Raw genomic sequence first — 12,560 nt, 5'->3', positions numbered from 1 at the left:
AAGAGAATGAGAAGAGAATGCAAATGCAAATGAAAATGAGATTTCCCCACAGGCCTTTAGTCAAAGGGCGCTGTCTCCAAGGTGTGGGGCTTACCTTCTTTTGGCTTCCGGCGGAAGCACGCCAGTTCCGGCCGAATGACTGTCATCTGCAGGGGAGAGAAAAATCGGGGTCAGATGGGAGCAAGAGAGCACAGAAGCAGCGCCAAGCCAGGAAGGACAGGTCTCCCTCTGTCTTGGGCCCAGTCCCTTGTTCCAGAGGACCTCCCTGGGCCCTGCAGCCTCCTGGGCAGAGGTGGAAGGGCAGCAGCAGGAAAGGGGGCAGTAAAAGCCTCTGGCCTCATCCTGGCCCCCAGGGACACCCCCCGCAAATTCTGCGCTAAAGATCACTTGGGGATGTGATCTTGGGGGGGATGGAAGTAACCAAAGAAATGAATAGAAGAAGGCAAGGTACTTACTCTGAGTTTGGGGTATTTCCTGGCAATGGCCAGCAGCAAAGAGATGCTGCTGGCCGCAAGTTGTTGTGCCTCCCCACTTTCCCCCAGGGCATATCCTCTGAGGTCCTGCAGGAGGAAAGAGCATTTCAGAGTCAGGGGCCAGTCTGGCCCAAAGCGGCCCCCACTGCCCCCACCACGGAGTCCCTGGTACTTCTGGACCATGAGGGGTTGCCAGCTTTGGTCTTGGACCAAATTGGGGGCCAAACAGGCTCTGTGCCCCAGAAATGGGGCAGTCCATTGGGTAAGGGACGGGGGGGGGGACAACCCTAAAATCACCCCGGATGCCATAGGGACACTTACACTTAGAAGTTGGAGGAGGGTGCCAGGGTTGGGTGTCTCCATGAGAAGACTGCCCAGCAGAAGCCGGTAGTGCCTCTTCAGTTCCTGCGGGAAAAGAGAGAAGAGAGTTGGATTCTGCAAGGGTGTGATGAAGAGGAAGAAAGAGCCTGTGAAGGGAAGTCAAAACAAAGGACATACTTCTCTCTTCTCCTCCTCCTCCTCCTCTTTGGCCCCACACAACACAGCCTCCAACATCCTATGCAGTATGGCACTAATCATGTCAGTGGTGAATCTGGGCCTCATCGTGCTGCAGAAATGAAAGGGAGAGGGTTAGATTCTCGCTTGCCCCTTTTCCCTCCCGCCTGCTCTTTCCCCCTGGAGTTCTGCCCCACCCACCCACAACCCCATGGACGCCAAAGACCCCACTCACCTTAGCTGGAGGAGGGCCTCCAAGGCAAGGGCCAAGGTCAGGGGCCGATCCCTGAAGTGCTCCAAGGGCCCCAAGATGTCCTGGAAGAGAACAGAGGAGGAAAATCAGCTCTGACCCCAAACACCAGGCTTGGCTTTGCAGGGGAATGGCAACCCCATGGCCTAAGCCAGCAGGGTCCTCCTCCCCACAGATGCACAACCCCTTCCCCCCACCACTCACCAGAATTTTATGGGCTGTCTCCTCCTTGGAGCACGTCAGGGATCGGCACCCCCTGAGCTCAGCTGCCTGGCAGCTGTTGATGACCCCCAGGATGTAAAGCTGTTCATCCTCTAGCAGCTGAAATGCAAAAGTCAGGCTGTCAGTTCCTCGTGAGGGGAGGGCTTCTCCGCATCTGAGAGTGCAGAATGAGGGGCAAAGAGCCCAGAGGACAGCGGGGGCAGGTCTGAGGGATCCAGTCCCTGCTCTTGTTTTCTCCAATACTTACCCCTGGGGCTGGGATGCTGAACCGCAGCAGCACTGCAAACAGAAGGACAGGGGAAGAGGTGAGTCCTCTTTTGCATTCTTGGACCAGTTGCCCCCCATGCCCATCCCTGCCCTCCTCTGTCCAAAAAAGGAGGGCTACTGGCTTACCTGGTGCCACGGGCTGCTCTGTGTCTGGCTGGGGGGCCACCCTGTGGCAGCGCCTGAAGAGGCGCCTTAAGCACCTGATCCTAGAAGAGATGAGCGGAAAGAGTGACTCAGATGCTGGCAGCCCCAATTCTTGGGGGGTGAGGAGGGGAGTCTGGAGAAAACAGTGAACCACTGCAGAATTGGCAGAACAGAAATACGTATGTGGAGCCTAATTGATCCTTGCCGGCCCACTCTGACCAATTCCTTCCATCTCTCTGCAGTTCAGTGACCTGAAGGGGCATCACCAGAGCCTGAAAGAGGCAGCCCAAAGCATGAAGGGCTGGCAGAGAGAGAAAGGAGGTCCCAAGTGCTCTGGGTTCAAGAGCTACCGCCATGTCAGGGCCCAGAGAGCCTGGCCCCCTCATTCATGCAGTCAAGCAGTGTATAAATTTCATGAAGCATTGTTACCAGAATTTTTGGAAAGGGTGGCGGGGGGTTTCGCCCTCCAGCAGGTACCATGCCCCACTCCGACTGTACCCCAGATCAACACCTTCACGTCTGCAAATGTCCCCACAAAAGACATCCTGACACAGTCCTTTCCTTTTTCTATTCCAAAGGCTGCCATAAATAAGGGTAGAACATTTGCCCTAATGAAGGCTGAGCCTTTTGCTCGCAAGGCGCTCAACCAATCCGCTCAGACTATCCAAATATCCAACAGCAACCAATGAGCGCCACGAAACAGTGCCCTCCAGCACAAAGCACTGACAACAACAACAGAACAAAGCACACAGGCACTGCAGCTGCCGACCAGCCATGGCTTCTGCTCTACAAGTAGGAATTCCCACTGGGAAAAGGGGAAAGTCAGAACCAGCCATGAAAAGCATTCTTGGTCCATTGAAACTAGTCTTTCAAGTTTCAGTCTAGGCTCTTGAACTACCAACCCAACTGTACGCTTGTGAAACATGGACCACTTATAAACGCCATCTCCAACTCCTTGAAAGATTCCATCAATGGTGTCTCCGAAAAATGTGACACACCACTTGGGAAGGCAGGCGAACTAACACCAGTGTCCTGGAAGAAGCAAAGATCACCAGTGTTGAAGCAATGATTCTTCAACCCCAACTTCGTTGGACTGGTCATGTGGTGCGGATGCCTGATGATTGTCTTCCAAAGCAACGACTCTATTCCAAACTTAAAAATGGAAGGTGTAATGCTGGTGGCCAACAAAAGAGGTTTAAAGACTATCTCAAGGCCAATCTAAAAACATGTTGTATAAACAAAACATAATACAAAAAAGAATAAGAGAGGCTAAAATCAAGCATTTACAAGAAGAAATAGGCAAACAAGAAAAATTATTAGCGAAAACACCAAAAAAGAGATTGCAAACCAAACCATTAAAATATTACAAACACAGCTCTCAACACTCTTAAATGATGAAACAGAAATCATTTGAATTTGGAAACAGACCAGGTAAATTACTTGCGTGGCAGATAAAGAAAAGACAAAGAGAAAGACAAATAAAGTAGTATATGAAGGAAAAACAGTGGTGGCAGAAGAAAGAATAAATAAATGCTTTGTAAAATACTTCACCAATCTGTATCTCCTATGATGTTATAGTTTATAATTATTGTGCAATGTTTTAATTCTGACTATCGGTCGAATAAAGAAATTGATTGATTGACTTCACCAATCTATATAAAAAAGGTGCAGAAACTCGACAACAAATTATAAAATATCTTCAAGGAAAACAAATCCCCAAAATAGGTGAAACCAAACGGAAGCAGCTAAACGCACCAGTAACAACAATGGAGATACAAGAAGCCATTTCCAATCTTAAACTGGGGAAGGCTCCAGGTGCAGATGGACTATCCGCGATACACTACCAAAGGTTAGAAGATGCTATAACAATGCCTTTAAAAAAATTAATGAACGAGATCATGCAAGAAGGAAAAATACCAAAGTCATGGCAAGAAGCCAATATTGTATTACAGTGGTGCCTCGCAAGACGAAATTAATCCGTTCCACGAGTCTCTTCGTCTTGCGGTTTTTCCATCTTGCTAAGCACGGCTTAGCGGCTATTAACGGCTTAGCGGCTTTAAGAAAAAGGAAACAAACTCGCAAGAACTCGCAAGACATTTCGTCTTGCGAAGCAAGCCCATAGGGAAATTCGTCTTGCGGAACGACTAAAAAAACGGAAAACCCTTTTGTCTAGCAAGTTTTTCGTCTTGCGAGGCATTCGTCTTGCGGGGCACCACTGTAATTCACAAACAAAGCACAGCTAGAGAATGAGTTAACAATTACAGACCCATATCATTATTAAATAATGATTATAAATTGTTCGCGGGGATATTAGCAAATAGGCTGAAATCGGTCCTAAAAGATGTAATAGACCAAGAGCAAGTAGGATTCCTCCCAAATAGGCATATAAAAGCAAATACGAGAATAGTAATTGATCTAATTGAATATTTGGAAATGAGACCCAACAAAAAAGTGGCGTTTATGTTAACAGATGCCGAGAAGGCTTTCGATAACCTATCAAGATCGTTCCTTCAGGAAGTAGCAGAAACAGTAGGACTGCTGAAAACTACTGCAGAGCAATAAACACAATATATGAAAACCAGCAGGGATGTTTAATAATAAATGGTGAAAAGATGGATCCTTGAAATCTAGAGAAAGGTACCAGGCAAGGATGCCCGCTTTCACCGTTCCTTTTTATACTAACTTTGGAAATCCTGATTTTAGAAAGAAAGAAAGAAAAAGAGATAAAGGGAATTACATGAGGCAAGGATGTTTTCAAAATTAGAGCTTTTGCGTACAATATTATATTAGCACCTGAGGAGCCAGGAAACAGTCTAATGAAAGCACTGAGGATAATGAATGAGTTCGGGAAAGTAGCAGGCTTCAAGATAAATATGTCAAAAACAAAACTTATGGCAAAAAACATACAGGAATTAGAAAAGAGCGAACTACAGGAGAAATTGGGTTTGGAAATTGTTACAAAAGCAAAATATTTTGGTATAGAATTGACGATGAAAAATATTAATCTATTTGGAAACAATTATGAAAAAGCCTGGAAGGAAAATAGAAGAGATCTAGAAACCAGGAGTAGATTAAAGCTGACGTTACTGGGGAGAATATCTATAATTAAGATGAATGTTTTACCCAAAAAGATATCTTTGTTCCAAACAATACCAATAATAATGAAAGAAAATTGTTTTGATGAGTGGAAAAAAGATCTAACAAAATTCATATGGCAAACCAAAAAAACCACGCATAAGGTATAAACTATTAACAGCAAAAAGGGAGAGAGGAGGACTGGTATTACGAAATCTAAAATTATATTATGAAGCAGAATGTCTGGTGTGGTTAAAAGAATGGATTATATTGGAAAACACTAGTATTTTAAATCTAGAAAGTTTTGACAATAGGTATGGATGGCAGACCTACCTAGCATACGAGAAGGTTAAGGTACATAATGGCTTCAAAAAGCACATACTCAGAAATTCATTGTTTTAAGTTTAGAATAAACTTTAAGTTTAGAATAAACTTTAAAGTTTTAAAGTTTAGGAATAAACAACTATTAGAGCCACAAATCCCTTTATGGATCTCTCCATTAGAAACCCATGCATTTAAAAAACACAATATGAATCCGAACTGGGCAACATATAGACAAATACTGGAAGAAGACCAAGGAAAGTTAAAATTAAAAACATACGAAGAATTAAAACAATATGGGATGGATAATTGGCAATATATACAATTAAAAAGTGTGCTTGAGCCAGATCAAAAATTTTGCCAAAGAACAATTGCTATTTAGCACCATTATATTTCGAAACAATAGGAAATTATTATCAAAAATTTACACTATTATTGGACTATGATTTGATGAAGAGGTAAAAGAAATAATGGTCAAATGGGCACAAGATATCGGCCATACTATATATTTAGAACAATGGGAGAAAATCTGTCGTGAAGATATTCGCTTTGTCCACCAACCCGAACAGATAAGCTTTGGGATTTTTTTTATCAAGGGTTTGTTTAGCATTTTCTTAAGTTCCTCGTGTATTATTCCCCAAAACTTCTTTATTTCCTTGCAACCCCACCACATATGAATTATCATTCCAGGTTCTTTGTTACATTTCCAACAAAGGTTGGATTTGAATTTATAAATTTTGGCGAGTTTAACTGGTGTTAAATACCACCTGTAAAACATTTTAACCAAATTTTCCTTTATCGTATAGCAGGTGGTAAAGCGAATATCCTCGCGACAGAGTTTCTCCCATTGTTCTAAATATATAGTATGGCCGATATCTTGTGCCCATTTGACCATTGTTTCTTTTACCTCTTCATCCATAGCGATTGTTCTTTGGCAAAACCTTTTCTTTGATCTGCCTTAAAACACTCTTTTCTGCTCAGAAGGAAGATGGCGACCAGAGGAGGCACTTGGGACATGGCTAGGGGCAGCCATCATCCCTGAAGCATGAGACCACGTACACAGCAACCCTTCTGATCATCACTGCCCTCCTGGTCTCTGAGTGCCAGACAGGTAGCCATCTCAAGGACCAGAGTGGATCCAACCTATCGTACATGGATTGGGGACTTGGCCAGGACAATAGGGGGTCCTCAACTTGGCTGGGAAACAGGACCATGTATATATTTTTCTTTGTTTCACTGAATGGGTGTAAGGTGGAGGTCAAGGGAGGGACAGGGACAAACCAGAAAAACCTCCCAGTTTGTGACACCCCCCCCCCCGGAGATGAAGAGAAAGGGGTGCTACTTACAGTCTGCCCATGCCGTCCACAGGTGTGCACAAAAAAACAAAACAAAAAAATTAAAACAAAGAACAAAAAATAAATTAAAATAAATAAAAGTGTTAAAATAAAAGAATAAAAGAAAATCAAAATAAATCAAATCAAATAAAAGTAATAAATGAAATCAAAATCAAAATAAGAAAACAAAAAGAACAAAACACTCCTCCTCCTCCTCTTACTCAACACCAACTGCCACACCAACTGAAACCGCCACCTCTCTCCTCAACTCCTCACTAACCCACAATGGCCGCCTGCAAGTCAGTGGCTTTTAAAGGAGAAGCAAGAGATGTCACAAAGGAGGGCGGAGCCTTGTCACCGTGGCAACCCCCCCCCCCCCAGGACCTGGCCCCACCTGGCCCTTCCTGAGTGGTGATGCTCCTCTGTCAGAACTCGGAGGCACCTGCTGTTCTGCCTGCAGAATGCTCTGATCCCAAACTCTCTAGCCCTACGACTGGCTCTGCCACGATAAATCCATTTGTTTCTAAGGTGCTTGGTGCCTCTCTTTTTCTACGTTTGCTGCGGGAGGCTTAATCATATCACTACCCTTCTGCACTCAGTGAATTAAGCAGGACATGGATTTGAAAGCATTTGTAACTTCTGCCACATAATTTTCAGGTGGAACTCAAATCGGGAGAGAAAAGGGTAAATGCAGCCTGCTCTTTCCATGTGGGGGGCACATTTCGTGGTGCATGCAAGTTTAATGGTGGGCCATAACATTAAAGGCAGGCATGTTGCGGACCTGTCCGGCCTAAGTGGGGAAAGGAACCATCAAATTCGCTCATAAAACCTCTCTGGCATGGGAGCACATGAATTCCAGAGCCAGGGGCACATGAATGCTTCACAGTCTGTTGTTTTTCTGCGAAATTCACATTTGGAAATATGCCCAGTCGCAAAGAGCACATACCTGCTTCTTTCCAAAGGAGTGCTAAAATCAATTAACAAGTCCCCAAAGAGGCAGGCCTGTTCCAGTCCCCACCTCAGATAGTCTCAAAGGGCGAGGAAGCCAGTGCAAATTTATCTGCAATTTCAGCAGAAGTTGTGTCTCAAGAGTGCAGCAGCTATCTTTTGGCTGATCAAAATTCTGGCACCTTGGCTGAATGTCCTGGAGCATGCACAGAAATCCTTGACCTCCAAGGGGGATGTAGCATTTCAAAGACCGTAGGGCAAATGTGCTCCTGAGCATATGCAGAATCCTTTTCCTCTGGTGAGGTGTGGGGAACCTTTAGCCACCTCAGCTCTTGCTAGACTGCAACTCCCATCAACTCCAGCAAGCAGGAGTTCAGCAACATCTGGAGGGCCAGAGGTTCCCCACACCTGAGCTGGACTGTGCAGGTATCTGTGGATTCTGGAGTCCCAGAATTCGCCGTAGGTATATTTTTTATGTTAGTGACTTCACCTGCCTGATGCTGCATAGGGGGTGACCTAGGATGAGATGGCTGGCAGGTACTCATGCTATGGCCTGGGTGACTTGCTTGCACAGTAAATGGGAGACGAGTACTCTGATCACAGTGAAGAACGGTCACAAATTCCCCAAATCTCTTGCTAAGCAGCAAAACTCTGTATTGCTGCGTCTGCCTGCTGGCATTAGCAGCAGAAAGCCATTCGTACTTCTGCCTCTGTTCTGGTCTCTGAATGGAAGCATGGTTCGTATCCCACTACTGACACCAGTGTCTGTTGACCGTTAGCTGTGGATTCCAGAGTTTTGCAGGAATGGGTAACTTAGCAGCATTTTAAGCAGCTCTTGTAAAGTTGGAAAGGACCACAAGGGTCATCTAGTCCAACCCTCTGAAATACAAGAATCCTTTTGCCCAACATGGCACGGCTTCCACCCTGGGATTAAGAGTCTCATGCTCTACAAACTGAGGCGTATGTTCTGGTATAAAATAAAAATAAATTCAGCTGACCTTAAGAAAGACCCTCAGCTGTGGATTGTTGGTTGACACTGCAGGGGTGTGTGTGAGAGAGTACAGATCCTCCAAGCGTCATTCTGGTTTCTGATTTGATCCAGGAAAGTCCCACTTTTCCTTAGGATGCCCCTATTTTCATTGGAGAAATGTTGGAGGGTGTGGTATGATGTCCCTGTTTTCATCAGAGAAACGTTGTGAGGGCATGGAGTCGTGCGATCCTGGAGCCAAGAAAGATCAAGTAACTATGCAACCTTTAGAAGGCAGCTGAAGGCAGCCCTGTATAGGGAAGTGCGTAATGTTTTCTTATGTTTTTATGTATGTTGGAAGCAGCTCAGAGTGGTTCTGGCAGCCTTAGTCAGATGGGTGGGGTATAAATAAAAAAATAATAATTATAATAGTATATATATTATAGTATATATATTATACTATTTTTATCATCCAATATTGTTGTTGTTTAGTCATTTAGTCGTGCCCAACTCTTCGTGACCCCCTGGACCAGAACACACCAGGCACTCCTGTCTTCCACTGCCTCCCGCAGTTTGGTCAGACTCATGTTTGTAGCTTCGAGAACATTGTCCAATCATCTTGTCCTCTGTCGTCCCTGTCTCCTTGTGCCCTCCATCTTTCCCAGCATCAGGATCTTTTCCAGGGAGTCTTCTCTTCTCATGAGCTGGCCAAAGTATTGGAGCCTCAGCTTCAGGATCTGTCCTTCCAGTGAGCACTCAGGGCTGATTTCCTTCAGAATGGAGAGGTTTGATCTTCTTGCAGTCCATGGGAATCTCAAGAGTCTCCTCCCGCACCATAATTCAAAAGCATCAATTCTTCAGCGATCAGCCTTCTTGATGGTCCAGCTCTCACTTCCATACATCACTACTGGGAAAACCATGGATTTAACTATACGGACCTTTGTTGGTAAGGTGATGTCTCTGCTTTTTAAGATGCTGTCTAGGTTTGCCATCGCCTTTCTCCCAAGGAGCAGGCGTCTTTTAATTTCGTGACTGCTGTCACCATCTGCAGTGATCCATCCAATATTATTATTGTTCTAAGAATTTTAAGGTCTTACATATATAAAATAAATGTTCATAAATGTACCAAGCACCCCCCCATATATATATACATGTCTGAAGCCCACAGAAAAAGTCCTGAAAGCATTTTGTCCCTTCCAAATTTACCTCAAATATTGTCTCCCCATTGTCTTTTTGCTCTCAAATCCTGTCTTAAGGGCACATTTCAGATTTCCGAAATTAAGTAGTTATCATCACAAAAGAATGGCCAGGCTCTCCAGGTAAACCCACGCAGGGGCTTCCTTCTAGCCCCTTCTCTGATGTATGAGGTATTGGGGGGTGGTCTTGGGTTACACCCCTTCTGTGATATATGTATGGGGGTGGTCTTGAGCACCAGGGCGGGGAATTTCAAAAGTTAATACGTATAGGAGTTTCCCCACCATTGTTCTGGGTCCCTCTCCCCCTTTGTGTGTGTGTGTGGGGGGCACCCTGTTGCAACAGCTTTAAGAAAGATCAGGCTTACGAGCTGCTTTGCTTCTCTTTTTTTATAAAATATTTATTGAAATTATGCAAAAAATTACACATAAAAAGAAAACAAACACTAACAAACACAAGCTAACGAGAAAGTTAACAAAAAAAAACCTAGAAAGAAGACGAAAAAAAGGGGGGGAAAGAAAATGGTACAAAATTCAAAAACCAGATAACTAAGAAATAAAAAAAGGAAAAAAATATTTTAAAAAAGGATAAACCCATTTTCAGTGTCTTTAAGCTCATTTGCTTATTTCCTTGACCTCCTCACACCTCCTCTTTTGTATTCCCGTTTTCAAAGTCTTTTCAGCAAATCCTTACCCTCTTTCATTTATCTTTACTCTGTATCTTAACCTATTAAAACTATATATTCTCATCCGTATATCTATATTTACCTGTTCTTATTAACCTTATTACCAAAACCAATTCTTTTCAGTCCAACATCATTTTAACATTCATTAATTTTACAGTATTTCTGCAAATAGTCTTTGAATTCCTTCCAATCTTCCTCCACCGTTTCTTCTCCCTGGTCTCGGGTTTTGCCAGTCATTTCTGCCAATTCCATATAGTCCATCACGAGCTGCTTTGCTTCTCAACATTCTCTGCTTGGCCTCTGTTATTTCCTCCTACCGTTAGGACTCTAGATGAGCTCTTGGGAGCCCCATAAGCGAAAAGGAGTTGTTCTTTTTCTTATAACAATATCACGGGACAGGACGTCCCTATTTTGCGTGGGAGAAACGCTGGAGAATATCTGAGCGCGCACCACCTTTGCCAACGCAGCTGGACGGGTCCCGCTCCCCCGCAGCTCCAGCCGCTTCGCCGGGGGGACGATGCCCGGGAGCGCGCATTCCCCCGCCCGCCCCGCGGCGCGCTCGCCCTCCCCTCCAGCTCCGGGCTCCTCCCCTTCGCGAAGCCGGCCCCGTTCCGCCCCTCCGCGGCTGCCGCTGTCCCTTCCCTTGGCTCCCACGTGGTTGCCGGGCAGGAGCAGCTGCGGTGGCGGCGGCGGCGGCGGAGTCAGTGGCCGGAGCGGCTCTTGGCGGAGGGCAGGCGCGGGGAGCGAGGGGATCCCTTGGTGGAGGAAGGAAGGAGAGGGAGAGGGAGAGGGACCCCGGCTGCGCCCCGCTCGTGTGCCCTTCCTAGCCTGGCTGCGGTCCCCCATTAAAATTCTAAAGTGATCTTAGACATGGGTGTATTATGCCAATAGCTTATCAGCAATTGCCTCTTAATATGGGAGCACCTCTGGTTTAAATGATGCCAATCGGATAGCAGCTTTTTGGGTACTCTGGATGCAGCCTGTGTGTTTGTGTGTCGTCATTGTCGTCTTCTGTAAAAGTACTTTCCCTTGGCCAAAGCTGAATAAAACCAGTGAGAAATGTGTACAGTTCAACCCCACACATTTCTGCAGACCGAAGCTGACGTACAATCTGACCTCTGGGGCAGTTTAGCTACGATGGAGGAGGCCTGAGAAGTTTGCCGGGAATCTCAGAACGGGAGCCTGCTTGGCTTGAAAACCTAAGCAGACGTTTCCCCTTCAGAAGTGTGGGAAGAAATCTGGAGTAAAGGAGGGGCTTGTCTAAGGTTACCAGATTCCCCCCCCCCCAATGAATCCAGGGACACTTTTCAACTTCAGTAGGAGTGATAGGATTTTGTATGGGGACTGATTCGTAAATCTGGGGACTGTCCCGGGAAACGGGGACACCTGGTAACCTTAGGCTTCTCGTTTTCGTGCGCTGCATCCCAGCAAAGAGTATTCCGTGGCAGACCAGTACTGGCAGCGGAGGCTTCATATAGAAGGAGTGCCAGTTGCCATAGGTAGGTCTCCTTCCCGTGAATTTGTCTGGCCCCCTTTCAAAGGGCATCTACATGAGCGGCCATTGCCACCACCTCTTCTTTTCCAGAGAATGCGACCCAATTGCCTTCTCAATCCAGATGTGTCCCAATTGCCTTCTCAATCCGGCCTGCAGACGGTCCGGGAATCAGTGTGTTTTTACATAAGTAGAATGCGTGCTTTTATTTAAAATGCATCTCTGGGTTATTTGTGGGGCATAGGAATTCATTCCAGCCCCCCCCCCAAAAAATACAGTCTGGCCCACCACATGGTCTGAGGGACGGTGGACCGGCCCATGGCTGACAAAGGTTGCTGACCCCTGAACTATCCTACTGTACAAAAGTAAATTTTGCAATCATTGCTTTACCCATGATTGCCCCTGGCGTGTGGCGGCTTGTGCAGAAGGGAAGGCACCCCTCAGGCTCAAAGAGGTACCCCAGCCCTGGTTCACAAAACAGGAAATGAGAGGGCATACGATGCATTTAAAGCATATCTCCCTCACCCACCTGCTTTCTGGGAACTGTGGCTTACCCAGAGCTACAGTTCCAGCACTCTTTAAGCAAACTACAGCTCCTGGGATTCTTGGAAGAGAGTGGTATACACTACGCTTGGTACCCATGGCAGGCTTTGCAATCTCCCCTAAAAGCTTCCTCCTCCTGCAGTTCCTCAT

At 45.7% G+C, this 12,560-nt stretch overlaps 1 protein-coding gene across 1 annotated transcript; it reads right to left on the bottom strand.

The window, feature by feature from the left end:
• On the bottom strand, positions 1 to 12,560 carry LOC309521687 (uncharacterized protein; the record flags this gene model as incomplete). The annotated part of the gene is made up of 10 exons (XM_082204399.1): positions 1 to 146; positions 456 to 560; positions 795 to 878; positions 972 to 1,080; positions 1,204 to 1,283; positions 1,423 to 1,539; positions 1,688 to 1,719; positions 1,834 to 2,041; positions 10,826 to 11,130; positions 12,506 to 12,560. 10 exons carry the CDS (start codon positions 12,558 to 12,560, stop codon positions 57 to 59), a joined length of 1,185 nt encoding a protein of 394 aa, XP_082060525.1. The 3' UTR covers positions 1 to 56.

Source organism: Podarcis vaucheri (assembly GCF_965113315.1).
Source record: "Podarcis vaucheri genome assembly, chromosome: 16".
NCBI classification, from domain to species: Eukaryota; Metazoa; Chordata; class Lepidosauria; order Squamata; family Lacertidae; genus Podarcis; species Podarcis vaucheri.
This window is presented reverse-complemented; position numbering and strand designations above follow the sequence as displayed.